The 21,271-nt window shown below is 41.5% G+C and overlaps 1 protein-coding gene across 1 annotated transcript; it reads right to left on the minus strand.

The window, feature by feature from the left end:
* Positions 1-7,952: 7,952 nt before the first annotated feature.
* LOC119651889 lies at positions 7,953-9,125 on the minus strand. Its single transcript, XM_038055711.1, has 2 exons — positions 9,001-9,125; positions 7,953-8,945 (listed from the first exon to the last, which is right to left on the minus strand). Exons 1-2 carry the CDS (start codon positions 9,013-9,015, stop codon positions 8,061-8,063), a joined length of 900 nt encoding a protein of 299 aa, XP_037911639.1. The 5' UTR covers positions 9,016-9,125; the 3' UTR covers positions 7,953-8,060.
* Positions 9,126-21,271: the final 12,146 nt, after the last annotated feature.

Below are 21,271 nucleotides of genomic sequence, written 5' to 3' on the forward strand. Positions count from 1 at the left end.
TCCAAAAATTTACTATTTTTTAACTTTCCTTGATTGGAAACTTTTATAGCTCACTGTTACCACATCCACAATCCGCATATATACAAGTTTTGTCATTTCCGTCAATCTGCTATTTCGAAATCCTGTATATGTTAGTGTTTCTCTTAGAAACTCCCATGTCGGGAAATTGCCCTTCAAATATGCTTTCGAGCAACTTGAATACCTTTTCAGCTGCTGCTTGGTTCCAATGAAAAGATAAAATTAGTATCTCTCCAATTACAACATGGAGAACAGCTTTCAATTTCATTTAAATCCAGCGACGGAAAACCAACGCCTACAGAGAGAAAACCCTTCAAAATTCATCCTTCCTGCCACTTGAAATCAACGGAAAGATTTCATTTCCCGCCCGGCTACCATTCGACATTAAAACGTTATGCTTAGGTGCACAGGTGTGGATGAAAGTGTTACTTAATGCCGGCTTATAAGTGTTGCATACTAAATGAACGTTAACTAGACGCTGGAGAGTACAAGATAACCCTCAAGCAAATCACTACATTCCCTGTTGAAAGCAAAGGTAAGCAGTTGGTTAACTGGTAGCAGTTCATATACAGTTCATGAACACTTTTCACTATAAATGGTTGTAAATGGCGTATTGATTGATAATATTTGCCTTCAGTAGTAATGATGCATACGAGTAGTGGCATGGAAAGTTTGAGATGATAACAGTCTATCTTCCAAATGGAAGTGCAAGCCATATGTGTCCTGCTCTGTGATGCGTGCAGGTAGAATAACTCGATGCAGACGCTGGAGGGATCATTATTGGATCAATGAGTTTAATAGTCAGCACCTGGTAATTTGTCGTGAGAACCTGTAAAGAAACTTTAATGCAGTGACCTACTCAATTCGTGACAAATTCAAGATATATTTTATTATCCATTAAAATTCAAAAACATGGCACAAGTCGGAAGCTAAGCGCTTCAGGAATGGAAGGTTTTAGGGATATCCTACATAAGAATACCTGAGTGCACGATACCGACGGTGCCATTTGTAGTGTATAATAAATTAAGTGTATTAAGTAAGTAATGACGCTGACATTCTAGATACATATATGATAGTATACGCAGTAGTGGCGCGATTTCCATGAAACATTCCATTATTGTGCTTCATATTATGGCCTTAGAGGAGGTTCAATTAAATTCTTCTTCAGTCTTTCCTCATTCGGAAGCAGAGTCGACTTGTCTTAACCGATTTGCTGGGTTGGATCTAGGTAAAATCAAGAGGTGGACTTTGTATTTGAAAAGTTGTGGAATAACATTTCATCTCAATTGTACTGATTCGCTAAGAAATTTTATAACATAGTTCACCGTAGGCTTCAGTGATAGTACTTGTTTCATTACGGTTGATCATCAAAAATTTCGTGGTGATCCTTCATCTTTGGAGTAAATTACTCATAATCAGCTTTACTGTGAAAAGCTAGGAAACAAGTCGGAAAACCGGAAGCCGGACCCTTCAGGTATGAAAGGTTTTGTCCATTTCTTTTATAAAGACATTTGAGTGTGCATTTGTCCCGTTAGTACATAGCACGTAATATATGCATATATTAAGTGAGAATATCCACATTCAGTATTGAATTTGCAAGGAGCGGTAGCTTTGGCCTATTATAACTTTGTTAGTAATAGCATGATTTCCACCAAACTTGCTAGAATTATGCTCTATATTATACCCTACATTATTGCATTTTCTGCTGCTAGAATGACAAACAGTTGTAAAATGGCTAAAATAACAGGAAAGGTGCCTTTCACATATCCTTCATGGATCATGGAATAGGAAAAAAGAGGTGAGATAAAACTCGATTCTTGGAGAGTGCATGATCACTGCTTTTGTGTATAGGGATAATTCACGCTAGAAAAGTGACAGAAAAAAGTTGTTAGTTGGGCTATCAAAACACCGAGTAACATTCGCATCGTAGTTGCCAATGAGGTACCCAACTGAAGAAGGGCAGGCTGCAAGTTCGCCAAAGGAGATATATGGAAGATTGCTGCGGCTAGTCAGCAGAAGAGCCTACAAACTTAATGAAAGTGGGAAAAGAATGGGAGGGAATGCGGTTGACGCTGGTATAATACCGAATGGGCTTGAAATTCCCACATGCCAATGCAGTCTCAATATTAGCCAGATACTCCTTCCTGGACTTAGAAGTTAATGACTTCACTGAATCTCACAGAGCTTCAAAGTGTATGAGAAGGCCACATATTTTGCCCTTGCAGTGCGTTTCAGACGGGAAGGAACTGGGAGAAGAAGGAAGATAGCATTTTAGGCCTTCGAAATTAACTTTTCAGCAGTTGAACTTAGCAGGCTCGCGATCAACTTGAGGATTGATATGAGCGTTTCACGTTTTAAATCAGTATGATGGATATGATAAGTCTGAAAAGCAAGTTAAACAATTCAATATCACGAGTGCGGTTGAAGTGATTTCTGATGAGATTCGTAAAGGTGCATAAAAAAAGGATTGAAGTCGTAGAGAGGCGAGAATATTAGGCTAGGGGAGTAGAAAAGGATTAAAATCAGCAAAAATTATGAAGAGAGAGAGAGGGAAAAGCTGAAATTGATTTACATTGTAATCTGCCTATGAATTCCTGGTACAGGTGAGTGGGATAACAGGAATTAACAAATGGACTTGCGTGGGGTGGAGAAATGGGCAGGAAAATGCAGTTGTCAAGAGGAAAATAGGAGGAAAAAGGTAGATTCGGCACGATGGGAGATTTCACAGAGATTAGGAAACCTCCACCTGAGACACTACCCACAGCCAGGCAATCTCTGTTACCGCGAAAGGCGAAGGAGCTCAGAATCTAGTCAGGTTTCAGAAATACATACAATCACATGGTGCTGATAAGCCATAGCTGATAGAGTGAATCCCAACAACTTGATTCTTAGACATGGTGGTACCCTCAGCGCCGCGTAGGGTGGACACGGATGAAGGGTTTTTCATTCAATGGGATCTAAGTATGGCGCTTGTGATAACTCCAACTTAGCTATGATGGCAGATAAAGAGTGAAGCGGAGGGGCCTCCGTGGCCGAGGAAATACTGCCATAAGATGAAGCAGTAGAAGCAGTAGAATCGTGTGTCAGAAAACATTCCTAGTGGCGACAAAATCGAAGCGACCATGTCGACTCTCTTCGCACAAGCGGCCGTAGCACCGATAAATAATATTTGTTGGCAATTTGGCGCGAATGTTAAGAAAAGCATTAGGGAAGTCTAGATACTTAGTACGGAATGACTTTTCACAATGTCCTTTGCTGACGAGAAACTGGTCGCTTTCGCATTCTTACAAATATAACAGTATAGCGTATGCTATAGAACAGCGAAGACGGTACCATAGAACTCAAACTGTATGACTGAAGCTTTCAACGCAGGTGCGACCACCCTCAGAACGAATATGGTGGCTATGTCTTCAGCTTTCCCAGGACATCCAAAATGTTTATACGCAATGTTTGTGACTTGTGTATGGATGCTTATACAAACTTCGGAAAAGAGAATAGTGAAATAACATGAAAGTTGATTATGGTACCAAGAGCGAGACTAAAGCAAATAATTTTCGAACATCATAAGGTAGCACGCGCGGAACACTTCTTCAATTCAATTATTCTCAACACCATAGAAAAGATTGAACGGCAAGTCTATTGGATAGGATGTCAGTAGCCAATCTGAAAGAATACTGAAGACTCAGAGGCGTGAGGGTATTCTAAAATACGGTATTGGAATCATATTCGTCATTAAAGTAAAGCCACCATTAGTGAGCGCCAGGGGGACTCGACTTGAGAATCTACTCTATTGGCCTCATGAACTGCGGCTACTATTGTACAAGAATTCATAAATGGATACACTAACTGAATTGGAATCGGAACACTTAGGGAGACGACCCCCAGGAAGATACTTACTCCTTTGGATACTTCAGCCCATCTCACGTCTTCAACAAAATTTAACATGTCCCTTAGCTGATGCGCGGAACCGCACCAGAAGCTGAAATACAAAATTGGCCTTCCTCTCACAGAACTTAACCAGCCTAATGACCAATTCCGGTTTCACTTCCTGGGAAGTAGCCGATACCACGACTGCCTTGAATAGCTAGGTGGTCTCCAGTCAGAAACTCTGTCGCGTTCAGAAGCGGAGTCGACTTATATTGATCGATTTCGCCATTTCGCTAGGTCATCTGGACAAAGTCGTAAATCTCTCAAATCAACATACAGCAATCAAACCATCATTGTTTAACCTTTTGGGAAATTTCCATCGACTTCCATGTTCAGATCAATCTTGGTTCATGGACTTCTGCTGGCGGGAATTACATGTTCAAACGATTGAAGACGCCTCTCTCAAAATCCCATATCGATCCTGAATGCCTTCGTTTCGGATGTGATCATGGTGACCTAGGTTACACAACATCTTTGTCTCTGCTACCACCGGGCGCCTTCCATTGTCTTTTGTAGTCGGCCAAGGGTTAGGACCATATTGGGCAGCAGAGCGGATAACACTGTGGTCAATTTGGGATTTGACAGGTCGATCACAAATGACGGTTGTTGAACACTACTTTATATAAGGTGCATTGATGTATGAAGCAATTTCATAATGCAGTTTGTCATTAGGTGATAGCATTAATGATATATTCAAATCGCTCAGTTCTGGGCAGGTCACAACCGCTGACAGTGATAGTGGCTGTTTCATTGCGATCGGGCGTCAAGAATCCTGTTACATGGTCAGCATTGTTAAGAGATGCTAGGAAATCAATATCTTTTTTTTTTTTTGTGCGTACACGGAGGTGGAAAATCTTAAATAGACACGTCCGCCGCCCGAACGGCGGAACAACAGCGGGCGCGTGTGGGATTCACACCCACTAAAAACCACCCCCGGTCTCTCCAGCCCCAGCCCCGCGGGACCACCATTGAGGTATTACTTCGCGGGGTAGGTTTGCTCTTAGGCACTCATCCTTCTCCTATTTGCAGCTTTCCTCCTTCTTTCTTCCTTCTGTAACTCCTCCTGCATTTGGATGATTTCGGAGCTAACCGCAAGCCACTTCTCCTCGGACTCCAGCATCTCAGTAACCAAGCTCTCCGGCGTCCCGCTTCTGCCCAGCAACTGGTTTAAGCTCCTTCTCTCCATCGCAAATCGTGGGCAGTGAAACATCACATGCTCGGGATCCTCCGGTATGCCATCGCATCTGGGACAGTTCGGAAAATCATCCAACCCAAAGCGGTGCAGATACTGCCTGTAGCAACCACCGTGTCCCGTGAGCAACTGGGTAATGTGGTAGTTGGTATCCCCATGTTTTCGCTCAAGCCACACCCTAATGTTGGGAATGAGCCTGTGCGTCCACCGACCTTTCGCAGACTCGTCCCATCTGCGTTGCCAGAGATCAAGCGACTCTGACCTTGCCGCATTTCTACGCTGTGAATGCCCCTCCATATGTCTTGCATTGTGCAGGACACTCATTTCTTTGGCTAGAATGTCAACCGGGATCATGCCTGCCACCACCAATACTGCCTCATCTGATGTGGTTCTAAAAGCACTGCAAACCCTAAAAGCCATCCGCCGGTAAACCGAGTTCACCTGCTTCCGTCTCTGAGAGTTTGCAAGCGCCTCTGCCCACACAGGCGACGAGTAGAGCAGAATTGAGCGCACCACTCCGGCTAGCACCAACCTCCGGCAATGTTTCGGCCCGCCAATATTTGGTAACATTTTTGCAAGTGCCGTGGTGGCACTGGCTGCCTTTTGGCATGCATACTCTAGGTGCTCCCTAAAACTCAATTTGGTGTCAATTATTACCCCCAGGTATTTGATAGCCGGCTTTGATACGACCGTATGTCCACCGACCTCCACTTTCACAGTGTTATTTTTCCTGCGTTTCGTTATCAAGACCGCTTCCGTTTTCGCGTCCGCCAAGGTCAGCCCGGCTTTTTCTAGCCAGGACTTTACCGCTCTCACTGTTTCCGTTGCGTAAACCTCCACATCTTCCGGGTGTTTTGCTGCAACAACCACAGCTAGGTCATCAGCAAAGCCGACAATCATAGTCCCCTCTGGGACGGGAAGAGCAAGCACCCCATTATACATTATATTCCACAACAGGGGACCAAATACCGATCCCTGTGGTACTCCGGCTGTGACAATGTACTCTTTGGGGCCCTCATCCGTCCCGTACCAGAGAGTCCTCTCTGAGAGGTATTTTTCCATCAAATTCGCTAAGTATCCGGGGACACCTATGTCAGCCAACGCCCGTTTAATTCTATTCCAGTTGGCAGAGTTGAATGTGTTTTTGACATCCAACGCCACCACGGCACAGCAGCCGCCAGAAATCAGTGCACCTTTTGCCAGGTTTACCACCATGCCAATTGCGTCCACCGTAGAGTGGGCGCGTCGGAAACCAAACTGGCGTTCCGACAAACCAATGCTGGCTTCGACGATGGGCAGGAGTCTGCTGTAGATGACTCTCTCCACCATCTTTCCCATTGTATCCAACAGGCAGATAGGACGATACGACGCTGGGTTTCCAGGAAATCAATATCTAGATAGAGCTGTGAGTATGACACTGGACGTTAGATGTCCAGGTGATAGTGTCCAGAACAAGAACAAAGAGGAATACCGAGAAAGCGCAGGTACATATATTCTAAATTGAATTTAAGGCTGATACAATCTCTTGATTTTTCGCCGGTTTCCACATGTGCTTATGCACAGAGATGTTACCTAATCTTTGATTGACTCTGATGGTCTTTTGATCATCGAGCAATATATAATATTAAGTCACTACAAAGCACTAAAGCAGTTTTCTAGTAAAGCATTCGCGTCTTCGATGATAATATAAGAAAACTCACTAGCTAAGGTTGGTCTTGATACATAGAAATTAATGGCAATCGACCAAAATAGTGGCACTAACCACTAGAGTTCGATACTCTTGATGATGATCCAATATCCTCTCAAATCCACCCAGACTAAGCCGACAGCCAGTTTACGGATTCATTTTAGACGAGTCGACCCCGCTGCAAATGCGATAAAGCGTAACACAACGCGTCAGGTATGAAAGGTTTTATGTATTTATTTTATAAAAGCATGTACCCGTAATATTCACTTTTAAATGTTACTAACAACTTTACTTACAACTTTGTTAGCAATAGAGCGATTTCCACCAAATTTGGTAGGATCATGCTCTGTATCATAACCTATATTACTGCATTTCATGATTCTAGGATGGACGTTCAATTTTCAAAAATTGTAGCAATTATATCAGTATGAACGGAATTGTGGAGCTTAGGTACCATGAAGTGACACCTTCCTAATTATTTTCAAATTCTTCGATTGGGTAGATTCTGCGAATTGCCCCGCGAAAGAAACCGACCTTTTCCTGACTCCCCCCTCCCACCTTGAGAATTCAGTGTCAAAATTGAGACCAGCTGCAAAAAGTACTAATCGAAACCTTCCATTTGGTACCCTATATATTTAGTGAAAAAATTACTCCTCCTTTTGCATGTATGGGGATCCACCTTAAATTGCACGCAGAATTATGTAGCTCCCCGCGTGTGTGAACGCTGACAGTTCCTACCTTTCCACAAATTTAATGTCAATAGATGTAAGCGTTTTCAAGAAAAATGAGGCTGACAGACAGACAGACAATAAACCGATTTTAATAATAATTAAAAAGAAGAAGGGGATGACGACCAACCATGAGTCACTTCCCATATGGAGGAGGCTGCAGAGCTAAGTTAAATAGAAAAGGTGAATGGCAGAAGAATTACCAAACACTTACTCAACGGCCGGGTGCAAACTGCAACCTAGAAAGTGCCAGAACAGATGAGAGAACTCAAATGAAATCGCGAGCCACATGCTGGTCAGTTTTTCCTATTTGAAGACTTCAAGGCTGGATCAAGAAGAATGATGACAAAAACTTTGGGAAACCAAGGGGCTCCTCTTTTTACAAATATTTCACATTTTCAAATAATTTACTTTTAATAAATACTTTCAACAATTAACAACAATAACATTTAACACTTATCAGCAATAATTAGTTGAGTTCCGTTTTCGGATTTCAGATTATACGTCTTCAATTCCAGCCAACTCCATGAAGATTTAGACGACCATAGGTCTTAACTTTGTGAATAATTGTTTTAATGATCGGTACCTTAACAGGATATATCTGAGGAACGTGAACCGTAACATGCTTCTCCACTTTGTACGGTACGTGTTTCTCAACTGTGTAAGGAATCCTCTTTTCTACCGGGAACGGCACGACTTTTTCAACGGGTATGGTGATTTCCTTCACCATTGGAACCGCTATAGGCTGCACAACTGGAACCCTTATCTGATATGGTTTTGGAACAGGAACGATAACAGGATGTGGTATTTCAACACGAACTGGCTTCGCGACTGGTATGTGGATTGGTTTAATTATTGGAATTGGTACATGTTTGGTGATTTGAATATGCTGGCTGACGGGAATTGGAACTTGTTCATTGTTAACGTGGATAGTTGTTTGGGGAACTGGGTGATACGTAGGCTGGGGGTGTACTTCCGCCGCCGAGCTGGGGCCGACTTCGAGTTTTGGGTGTTCATGTAGTGCAGGACCTGTTGGTAAATTTGGTATAGGTCCTGCTTCGTAGGATATAGGCTGATAATTATTCTCATCAGATACTGGGTAGGGGCCATATTCTTCAGGTGGATACCCCGGTTCCTCGAAAGTGTTCTGGTAAGATGGAAGTCTTATCGACTGAGAAGCGTCTTGATCATGCTGCGGTAAAGAATGCACTAAGGGGCTCGATGACCCACTCGTAAACTGATCATTGCTCGGTGCATAGTTTGCGTTCAAGTATGGTGAAGTGGAATAATAAACTCGAGTGTATGGATCACTGTTTGAAGAGTCTGTTGGCGCGTCCTGATAATATCCATATGCTGTGTTGCCCACTTTATTATTTAGCACTAAACCTACAAGCTAAAGACCAAAATTATTACATTAGACGAAATAATTCCGCACTGCGATTACATACCAGTGTCCACAACATTCCGAACAAATCAGAAAATTAATTATTCACTTGTGATACCTTAAAGACAGTTATAACACGAATGTCATCAACATAGGATAAATGCTTTTTTATAAACCCAAGTTCAGTCTCCTTCTCCTCCATTGAGATCTGAATGATGGCAGTCATTTCATTTAAACACGAAGTTGTCAATTATCATCATCATTCGTAACATGATAATCTTGGTGCAAAAAGAGACGCCTGGATCAAGTTGCATTTCTATATCCAATGGTAATGGCGCATCAATCAGCGTGCCATTCCAGAAACAGTACAGTGATAAGAGAGAATTGTTGGGACAAGTGAACATTTCAACACCAATTTATGAGCAAATGTTGATGACATGCCAATCAGCTAAGCATATGCCTCGTAGGATAAAAGCCTCCGGAATATTTAATTAAAAATTTCCAGTCCTTACGGGCTAGTAAAATTTTAAAATGGAGACGCAATTTGAGAGCCGGTGAAATCCAAATTATGCAGTTCAATGGCTTTCCAAAAAAAATTAATTGGTGATGATTCAACCTGAAATATCCTGACTTAGTCTGAATATCTAGTTGCCGAATTTTCATGACAAATTCAGAGACATTTGAACAGTTTCCTTTGCACTATGCAATGACTAAGAAAACAAGGTGAAGTTTCTGCCTTGAGAATTTTTACCTTTTAAATTCCACATCTTTTGATTTTTAAGGCACCTGAATTACTATTCCATCGTATTCGCCACGCATTTACGCGATTGTTATTAATTAATTGATGATATGATATGATATTATATTTTCCAAACCAGGACACACTCTTTCGGTGGGTTTTCAGGAATAATCTGAACTAAAGGGTGTTCATTATGCTACTCACTGAAAACTTGTCCCCTGGTGTCCGATCGCTACATACTTCTAAAGATAGCTTTTAACAGCAATAACTTCCCCATAGGAGGGGAACCTCGATTTTATACTTAAATCAATCTGCGATTTAATCTACATAATGTTGAGGTCCCTGGCCAAGCCGTTTATTTCGTTTCTTCGTCAATTCACGTCACTAAATGTACCAGCTCATGAACTTTTCTCGCGAGTTCAAAGCTAAGTTCGCTGTGGGACAAAGCAACGTCTACTCGAACACGACGCTTTACAGTGTACGACCCCTTAAGTAGACGCAATTATCTAGCAGACACTGGCACAGTAGTCTCGGTCCTCCCTGTCCCAAGATCCAATAAGTTGGAGAGGTACTCTGCAGCTGAAATTAGCGGCACCAAACACCACGCCCATCACAATTTACGACTACAGGCAATTAGACGTGAATCTTGGCTTCCATCGAACCTTTTCGTAGCGTTTCATTTTGACTGACATCAGTGTCTCCATATTAGGTGCGGATTTTCTGTGCCACTATGGACTGCTGGTGGATATGTAGCATAGGCCCCTGATAGACCCAGTCTCACTTTGGTCGGAAAAATTTAAACCTGCTCACTCAGCTCTATTTCTATCATTTTTGAAGACGCTGCTGATCCATGTATTCATGTACTTCTTCAAAAATACCGCAACATCACTACCAAGCGTAGCCCATTAAACATGATATTCAGCACCATATCAACACTACTGGCCCCCAATCATCTCCAAGCTGCATCCTTAACTACACCAAAAACTCACAGGACGGAAAGGGTTTGAACAGCTACTTAAACAGGTTGTGTGCAGACTTTCCAACAGCAGTTGGTGGTCTCCACTCGATCTGGTTCCAAATTCTAACGACGAATGGCGACCGTGTGGAGATTATCGATGCCTGAATGCTCAAACAATTCCAGACCGGACCCCCATTCCATTCATCCAAGACTATGCGCATTATTTAGCAAACAGTCGTGTTTGCTCGTAGCTCCCGAAGATATTCCAAAGATAGTAATTTGCACACCTTTCGCATTCTTCAAGTTCACACGGATGACATCTGACCTGGGCAATGCGGCGCAAACCTTCGGAAGATTCATCCACTCTGTGATATGAAATTCGGACTTCTTTTCGCCTACTTGGTTATAATTTTGGTAGCATCTTCCACCACGTCTGAGTATTTTCCGAAGACTCCTTGACAATGGCCTAATTTTTAACTTTGAAAAGTACACATTTCTTCAGCGAGCTTTCCGCTGCCAAAAACGATTAAAGACTTTGACCGTTGATTCCTGCCCAAAACCGCTCACCATCAGCCTTTACTTAACGTCGTCTTGCCTGGTCCTAACACGAATGGTGGTACACTTTTGGCATTCCTTCAACAAAATGCAACATGCAGGCGCTACTCTTCACCAGATGTTGAACCAAAACTGGCAACCGTTGGGTTTCCTCCCAAAACAGATGAATCCCGTTCAACGTAATTTTAGCGTCTATGATTGTGAATTAGTAGCCGCGTATCTGAGCATCAATTACTTCCGTTTTTCTGTTGAATGCAGGCCGTTCACTGTGTCCACGGGCTATAAGCCTCTAACTTTCGCAGCAAAGCTCGACAAAGCGTTCCCCTACCAACTTCGTTTCTTAGCCTACATCGGTGAGCTCACATCGGACATTCAGCATATGGCCGGTAAAGACAACTGAGGCGCTGATGTTTTTCCTCAGGTCTTCCAGATCAACATCCCAGTCGGAGTCGATTTTTCGGCAACCGCTATGACCCAGAAGGATGAGGCAGTTCTCCAGAGCCTACAGTCGGGCACCAAACTCGCATTCTTCTATTTACTGCGAGATCTCTGAAAAAGGACCTCAATGAAATACTTCGCTCGTTGCACGATGTTGCACACCCGGCATTCGGACAACGAACTAGTTAGTCTTGTTGGAGACTAAATATTTCTGGCCGTCCAACAACGACAAAGTAAGTTCATCTTATGCCGCCAAAAGTGTAAAGTCACTAGGCATGCTAAGAAGAAATTATATGTTTTCCCTAGGTCAACAAAGCGCTTCCACACCATACATCCTGACATTGTAGGGCGTACGAGATTCACACGGCCGCAAGGATTACCTCACGATCATTGATCGGTTAGGCGGTACTGAGGTCCTCTGTCGAGAGTGGATTCGGCGATTTCACAATCATCGCAGACCAGGGAACGCAATTCGAATCCACTCTTTTCAAATAGCTCCGACAGCTCCTTACAATCAAATGCCAACAGAAAATCACATAAATCCGCAGTACAATGGGATACTAGAACGTTGGCATCGTACTTTGAAGGCAGCCACTATGGCGCCTGGCAAGCCGCCCTGGTCAGAGGTTTCGCCTTTCGTTCTACTTGACTTGCATACAGCCGTCTGCGAAGAGTTCGCTGCCAGCCCTGCTGATCCGGTATACAGAGAGAATCTACGTTTCTCCCCCCACCCTTGACAAAAGAAACGGGCTTGGAGAAAGCGGATTGTTGCGCCTGCTATAGGAGGATATTCTTAGATTGAAGATTGGCAGAGGCACATCTAATGTGGTCATCGATACACACCCCTGGGGAGCTTGAAACCTGCATCCATGTTCTGGTGAGGACTCATGTCAGCCGGAGGCCCGAACAAGATTCCCTGTAAGGCCCTCAAGTATGGGGAGCATGCGTTCAAAAAAAGGTACTAATTCTTACCTAATTTCAACCCTCTGTCATACAAGTTAACAAAACATTGATCTAGTTTATCAGGTTAGGGGTTGGTAGACGCGCCAGCAACTCCTCACCATAAAAAAGTAGCTTTTCAGAAATCTTATGTAAGGCCGCAGATTGGCTTGAATCACGGGTAAGAACCTCACAAACGGAGTCTGTATTATTTTATATTAGAATCAGGAACATGAAATCCCTGCCCAGAGCGACCCTGTTGCAACTGGTATAGGTAGTGAAATTATGAATGTGAAATCGCAAGTCTTCCAGAACGGGAAACTTTCGAGTTGGATATATAGGTTATAAAAAAAACTAAAGACCCAAATTAACGTCGAATTCAGTAAAGAAATAATATATTGCGGGATACAGACTTCATAAAGAAAATAATGAAACGACAGTGACTACTATCCTTGATATTCCAACGTACGTGTGGTGATACGATAAATACGGAACGTAGAGAAACTAATGGAGGGATCTACGCTCGCCTAATCGCTGGACAATAAATACTAGCAGACGAGAGAACACTAGTAGAAATACAGCAACGATTATGGTAACGAAAAAAAATACAAATTGACAAATAACAGCAGCAAATACCAGAGCGCAGCTGGGAATCTTAGAGACATGGAAAAGATTCAAAATTGATGAATCGTTTTTTTTTCGAGCGCACTCAATGCCACAGCCAAATCTCTGCACATCGAATGATCAACGGCCTCTCCACCTATATTTGAAGAAGTCAAGACAAAAAATCAATTCTTTCAGGAGAATCTTAAGCCCGTTATATTGGACTGCGGATAACGATTGACATACAAAATGGCTTAGATTTATTACGCGACAAACCTAATACCGGCAGTATCCGGGAGGCATAGTGTCTACAACGCCAGGCTATCGCAGTGGAAAGTCGCGGATCAAATCTCACTGGTGGCAGGGAAATTTGTATCGTAACTTTACGTGTTTTTTGTATTTCTTTTATAAGATTATCCCCCCCGTAACGCGTAATCTAGCTGACTATATTATGTCAGAATATCCACCTTTAGGTGCTCCTGATATTCAGTCTTAAAATTTGCACTGAGGGGACAACTTCGACCTATTATAACTTTGTTGATAATGGCGCGATTTTCACCAAACTACGCAGGATCATGCTCTATATCATATTCTGCATTACTGCATTTCATGATTCGATTACTAAAAATTATAATAATATACTATTATTTATTTTATTTGAACAGATATTAGTATGAAGGGTATTTCAGAGCCTAGGCACCATAAAGTGGCAGCTACTTGATTATTTTCAAACTCTATAGTTGGGTAGGTTCTGAGAATTACGCCTGGAAAGAAATTGCCCTTTTTCAGCGCGCCCTCCCCCTTGTGAATTAAATGTCAAAACTGTAATACTGTTTTTTTAAACTGTTTTAATAAGGTTTTGTGTTGCACAAAGTACGTACATTATTACAGTTCGGCCGGCACTGGAATACAGAGAAGACGTAGCAACAAAACTAAGAAATCCGTAAGGACGATAATTACTTTTCGAAATACAAGGTGGATATATAGGCTGAGCAAAATGGGGGAAGAGGCCAAGCCCCGACAACTTAGACAAACTGAGAATATCTCCCAAAAACAGAGATTGCATTGATTTTTCGTTGAGATGACAATTTGAGTGATATCTGGAAAGGCTGGCCAGTTGTTCTTATCAATGACATTGCCTGCAAATAACAATGAAAGTAACAGATTGGGAACAGTGCTCCGTTGAAACTTTACCAGCGTCCTTATGTCCCTCCTTTTAAGGGGCTACATAAATCCTACTTTACCGGTATTGGTTTTTTTCATAAAAAATTTCGAATAAGAACCATGAATCTTTGCGGATCACTCTGCAGAACGAAGTTAACAGTATTTGACCTAACACCAGAAACTAGCTCCTCTCTCACTTTTATGAAAACAAATGCGAATGAGATGGCCTGGCTAATTTTGTCATATTGGTTATTCTGCTGTTAGAAGAATGGAGTATATCTCTGCCTAGAATAACAGGTACTGTGCCAGTTCCACAATCGGGAAAACACTCCTGAGCTCGATACTCCTTGATTACAGATTCAACGGCCCATCTTTACTTTTGGTGATTCTGATGTAGTATGTGAAAAATTGTGAAAACTATTCACCCGTAGATATCAGCATGGTACTTTCCCGGGAGTCCCAAAAGGTAGTTGAATTCTCATGAGCGTGCAAATGAATAGTAGGTAAATCTTGGGGTCGCCGATGGCAAATTTATCAACGCTTCGATACTGCTTAGCCAATAGAGTCTTTGGTTTTACGCATGCATGCAGCAAAATGGTTTTTCTTGTGAACTATTTCACGATTCCGAAAACGGAAGTTGGAATTATGAAGCTCTCGTTTCATATCTACTGTAGTAACATAACACCACAACAATCTGCAATCCTTCCACGTTAATATAAAGTCGAGATAAACTAGTTTTGACTTCCGATCAAATGGATATCATGCAAATACCCCACTTACTTCTTTTTAGTTTTAAATAACGAATATAATTTTTTTTCAGCATTTAAAGAACAATTTATTCTTTTCCTTTCAGTGTTTTTCACTGACCATCATCAAAATAATAGCTTAGGCTGTGGTTTCTCTTTATGTAGGAAACTTTAAGGGCATGGTAGCTAGCAAATCTATTACGTACTATTTCGAGATTCAGGTACACTTTTAGAGCTCTAAAGTATTAATTTTAATGCAACACCATCATTCTATGAGGCATCCCAGAACGGTGAATCTTTTTGCTCCAAATTTTCTAATACCATGCCAAACATTATTGTCCCTGTTTATAAATTTTGTACTCCAAGGGGAGTTTTCTATACTTAAAAAATTTTGCCATATATTATTATTGGCTCTTTCCAGCAGTTGCCGGGATGGGGTATATTTTGAAGGATAAATTTGACATTTGACACTAAGATCATTTTTCCGTTTGAGCAATTTCTGTCTCACTCCGCGCTTATTCTCTTCAACATTTGACTCTAAACTAACTAAGCACTTGTCTTATAAAATACTAATCGCGTTCTTTTATCTGCCAAGATGCCTGCACTCCCTACTACACTTCTAAATGTCGGTGGGACGCACTTGAACTTGATTCATAATAATGCCATGTACCGCATGCATGAAGTTTTTCGCTAATAATATGACCTGGCCTTACCCCTGCAAAAATTAGTCTGGGTTTGTCATCTCTAATAATCCTTTGTTGGAGGATGAGTACATAATCTTGCTTCTTTTTCTTCTTCTGAGGGGCGCGAGATCGACCAGGTTTGTTTCAATTTAACTGCACACACGTCATTCAGGAATTTTTACGATATGATCCCAATTCAAAATGTAAATTAAGTTTTGCACATGGCGCAAGGGACACTCAAAAAAAAACCTTCCCACATTCCCGAGTCTGGCTAAGCAAACAATCTCGCATTGGCTGGACCCTCCATTAGAGCTGCACTAAAGTGCTAGTGGACTTACACGTGCCAGTTTTACTATTTCTGTTATATCTCTTCGTTCATTATTAGCAAGTCAGTTATGATAGTAATTCAAGGTATTCCCAATATATATGCTGATTTCAGACTGCCAAGAACAATATACCAGAAAGTACAATGCGTGTGTTCAAAATTAGCACACACAATACAGCGCCCATTGAAACAGTGTGGATGAACTAAGCGGCTTCGTTCCTTACAAGTCGTAATCATCTGTCAATGAACGAAAGGAAGGAACTTACCGTCATGCTTCTCTCAGGCAGTGTCTAGTCGATTACCTCAGCCCTGGGCAACCAAAAATGGCTTATTTTAATCAATCACTAACTGCATGCCACTCAGAGCTTCTTCAACCCATGTGATGTTGAAATAGGTGCTAACTTTTTCTTCTTTCAAAAATTTGAAATACCAACAGATTGTAGTCCTTTTGGCAATTATAATCGATTTTTTTTTCACAACCCAACTAAATAATAACCTTAAAAAATTATGGTAACTGAACCGAAACAGATTAATTTGATTTTATTGGGTGAAATCGTTATCAGAAAGGAAACGGTTCGATTTGGCAAGTCTTTGGAGTACATATTATGCAAAGGATTTTTCGTATATACAAGCATAGTGACTCTCAGTCACTATTATATTCTTCAATTCTTTCCTTTCCCAATAATAATATTACGCTCTTCTTCACTGCATTCATAATTAACGAAGCACAATTTAGAAGTCCCAAAAGAGCAAGTCAAGCACAAAAACACATAAATCTTTGCAGCTAAGGTCGACATTCATTCAAATCAATCACAAAGCCATCACAGTTTAATGCTGATGCTCTTGAACCTTATAAATAAAGGGGTAGTATCTCCACTTCAATAATAGTCTGAGCTCCGAATGCAATCAATTAACAGGGTTTGTCGGTAACGTCTATTATTTGGTTGGGCATGGCCGAATTCCAGAGAAGTATTCATTGATCCCAATCAACATAAAAAGTTGATGTGATGCATAAGTAAAGACAATAAAGCAGGAAAATTCAAAATAACGGAAAACGGATAATTGCCGTTTCCAAGTCAGGAATAATTTGAAATGCCTAAGTAAATAATAATAAGTCACGTATGAATGAAAGGAAATTGGGCTGGACAACTGTTAAATAGATCAGTTTTCTAGAGGAAAATCAGGTGCCGCAAAACCGTTACAAGTACCAGAAGGAGTAGTTTATTCTGGTACTAAAATATAGCAACTTCGTCTCTGACTATCTTGCTAAACGAAACCTATGATGAAAAGTGATACAATGAAGAAAGCAAAATAGTTAATTGATATTAAAGTCGAATCTAATCAGCGAGTCAAAAGTACTGGCATTAGGATGGAAGGAGAAGGTGCAATTAGACAAAAAAATCTGATGTACTGAAGACAATTCGTGCCCCGAAACCGGAAGTAAGAGGTTAGTAATAAATAAAATAAAAAAACAGCATTTATCGTTAACAACCGTCAATAAAAGTGACTTCGTCTCTGGAAAACACGCTACGAAGAGCTGTCCCATGGTTAAAATTCAAAAAGCAATTGCGAAGAGAAAAAAAATAATTGGTTAATCCTAAGCCCGCAAACACCGCAACAATGACCAATGCCAAGCCTGCATAACCCCCAACGCTGACTGAGATACTAGAAACTGAGAAACTCGAGGAAAAAATTCGAATCTTCAGTATAAGAACTTTTCTCACTCATCTTACAAAGGCTCGATTCTTAAGATGATACGGTGAAACAACTGCACGACGAAGCCACGGAAGAAAGATGTAAGATCTTAACGAAGAATCAAATGACTAACACACTAAAAGTAACAACATACAATGTAATTGAACTTTCGGATCATATTGGTGAATTATCGATATTTCTCACTGAAGAAAGCATTGGCGTATCTTTTGTCCCCGGAACACATCCCTCACCTGACTAATACAGCGAATGGAAGTGCAGTTACACTTATAAGGAAAAATATCGCCCATCACCCACCTTGGCCAAATGGCTCTGGATTTGGAAAGAGAGAGAAGTAGAGTTGAATTGAAAATAAACGCCAACACCGCGAAAATTCTCAGTCTGAGCGGTCATCGCACTCTTCCTGTCACCAAACTGAATGTTGCCCGATGCATTAACAGATCCGTTAGATCAACTTGCCCTTGGTGCAAAACAATAGAGGAGGAGTGCGAGCGTCTCAGGAAGCCGTGGGAGTTGCTGGAGGGCATTTCAGGTAACCACGAAAGATGGCTCATAGGCGTGGTTGACGTATACCCAATGGAGTGAATGGCAACCATATATATGTATATCATCCAAGTGGGCTACCACGAGATACAACTACTAATAGTTACCATTCATACGAGTAATAAAGAACTTGAAGTTGTAGCTATATGACTTTAAAATTGCCCACCAAGGGCAGTCCTACCCAAGAAGTTTTTGCCAAAATCTTCAAACTTTTAAGCGACTATTTCATGATTTGGCATGATTATAATGCAAAAGCATAACTTTTGGGACTTGAAACTGACAATGACGAAAGGCAGGGTGTTGTACCAGACTGAATGCATCTGCAAATGCGAATTTTCTCTTAGGTCACCTACTTACTGCCCTCCTGTCCCAATGAAAGCGCCAGACTCAAATGACTTCTTTGTAACAAAAGGAGCCAATAGCAGGCACGTTAAAGCAGGAAGTAGGAATCATTTCCCTTCCGATCATGCTCTAGTGCCTCTTGATCTTAGTGAAAAAATAAAATGGAAGAGGGGTACGCGTAAATAATGCAATACTATTACTGATTGGAATAAATTCAGAGTAAGACTGACTAAATTCATTAACCTGGTATTCATCGATTTCGAGACGGAGTAATTTATTGCTAATATCTAGTAAAGCCGCCTATGATAGCATAGGCAGGGTAAAACTGTACACGGCCATGAAAAAATTCCGTAACCCGACGAAATTGATAAGGCTGATTAGACTGACCTCGACTAATGTGCGAGGCCGGATAAAAGCAGTAAGATCTCTTTCAAGACCATTCAACATCAACAACGGTCTACGACAAGGGGATGCCCTATCATGCGTCCTCCTTAACCTGGCCCTGGAGAAAGTGATCCATGATGCTCCGTACGTTTACCTAGACGCGATGGGTACAATCCCCTTTAAGCCACCCCAACTACTGGTCTATGCTGACGATATCGACATCATGGGAAGAACGACCCGAGACGTACAAACTGCCTTCATCCAGATCGAACAGGCGGCGATAAACGCGGGATCTTGGACTGCACATCAATGAAGAAAAATTGCGAACTCTTGGCCGCGTTCGAGAGAGGAATCCTCCGAAGGACTTTTGGCCCGCTACATGAGGATGGACGATTCCGTAACCTACGTAACTACGAAATATATGAGCAATACCATGACCGTCCGGTTGTGGATAAAATCCGGATCAATAGGTTACGGTGGACGGGTCACTTCATTCGTATGGATGAGGATGATCCCACCCGTAAAGTCTATAAGGGCAATATCTATGGTAGAAAAAGAAGACGAGGCAGACCTTGCCTAAGATGGAGCGATGGCCTAGATCAGGACGCCAGACTGCTTTTAGGGATATGGAATTGGTGGGCCTCGGCGCAAAACCGGGATATCTGGAGTTCCTTATTAAAGCAGGCCTAGACCGGATACCGGTTGTTGCGCCGTTGATGATGATGCATGGTATGTATTGGCTAGAAATCGAATTTACAACAAATACAAACTTTTCGAAATAAAGTACTCGCAAATATGTGCGTGATAATAACTTGCCTCGTCATCTATATGCGGAAATGATATCGTAAAAAATTAAAAAATATGCAGTTAGGCAAAAGCAGCGACTACGTCACGATAAGAACTCGGAGAGATAGATGGCTTTGAATCATAAAATCCCCTGTCTTCTAAGAAGGTTAAAACCTGATGTGGAATCCACCAAAGTTACCTTCCGTTACCGACACGATTGCTTTTTGTTATCGATGAAGTTCTTCGTTGTCCGAAAGAGTTCAACAAACGTGACATCTTTCCTCAAACATCTCGACGATGCTGATGACATCTATTTGCCCATGAAGTCCAACCTGCCCAACCTGCGCCAAATAGCTTTACATTTGAAAAATAATTGAAGATAAACACCAACGACAGCAAAGTTCTCAGTCCGACGGTTCATAGCACTCTTCCTATCCGCATTAGCAGAACTTTGACGATGTCGATCAATTTGTCCATCTTGAGAGTTTTATCTCTGTGGTACCAAACTCGATGTTACAACCCATTTTGTTCAGAATGTGTAGGTGCAGATACATCAGCACCGATATCAAGTTGAGGTTGTCCTGCACCCATATTGTCTATGTGCTTTTATGTGAGAGCAGCGCACGGAGAGTGGTTGCCATTATACTAAAGCGTTCTTTAACACCTGTCACTGCCATCTCATCGGTCTAACCTCGCCCAACACAATCTGGAATAATGAGATGAGTCGGAGTACGGACCTGATACCGGTAGATACATTTATTAGAGAACGGAAGTGATTGTACGTAGGTTGTGCTTCAAAAAGGCTAAAATTACTGACTATGATATGCAATAGATTCTACTATCCCAGAATGGCTGAAGAATGGGAGTAATAGTAGAGGAATGTAAGTTACAGTGAATAAGATATATTTACGTGGAGTTTAAAGGGAGCCTCCCCATACATTCACAAAGGGGATATAAAATTTGTCTCGATTATTACTTTCCAAGATTGATATTAGATTTAACGTGAATTGTAAAGTCGGCGAGTAAGGAGTCAAAATGTGCAAACTTAATGTGAGACGACTAATTTTCGGAAACTACCCAACCCATAAATCTGAAAAAGTCAGGGTGGTGCGCTTATATGAAATCTAGACCCCAAAAAATGCCCCATTCCGATATCTACCCAAATAAACTTGCTAAAAGTGTTACCAACAACAAGAAAATGATTGAAAAATCCTCTTAAATTAATCCTTTGCACCAGCATAGAGGACAATATCGCGTAAACGCGCACCAAGTTTCCTGGAAACCCGGTTCTTAGTGTCAAAGTTATAGAAGTTCAAACTTATCAATTTCGGGCGAATTTACTCCAGCTTAAGCCATGTAAATAAGATGGTGATATCATAATTAGCATTCGAGTGAAAGATTAAAATTCCTTCAAGGA

This window comes from Hermetia illucens, chromosome 3, assembly GCF_905115235.1.
Source record: "Hermetia illucens chromosome 3, iHerIll2.2.curated.20191125, whole genome shotgun sequence".
In the NCBI taxonomy this organism is placed as follows: Eukaryota; Metazoa; Arthropoda; class Insecta; order Diptera; family Stratiomyidae; genus Hermetia; species Hermetia illucens.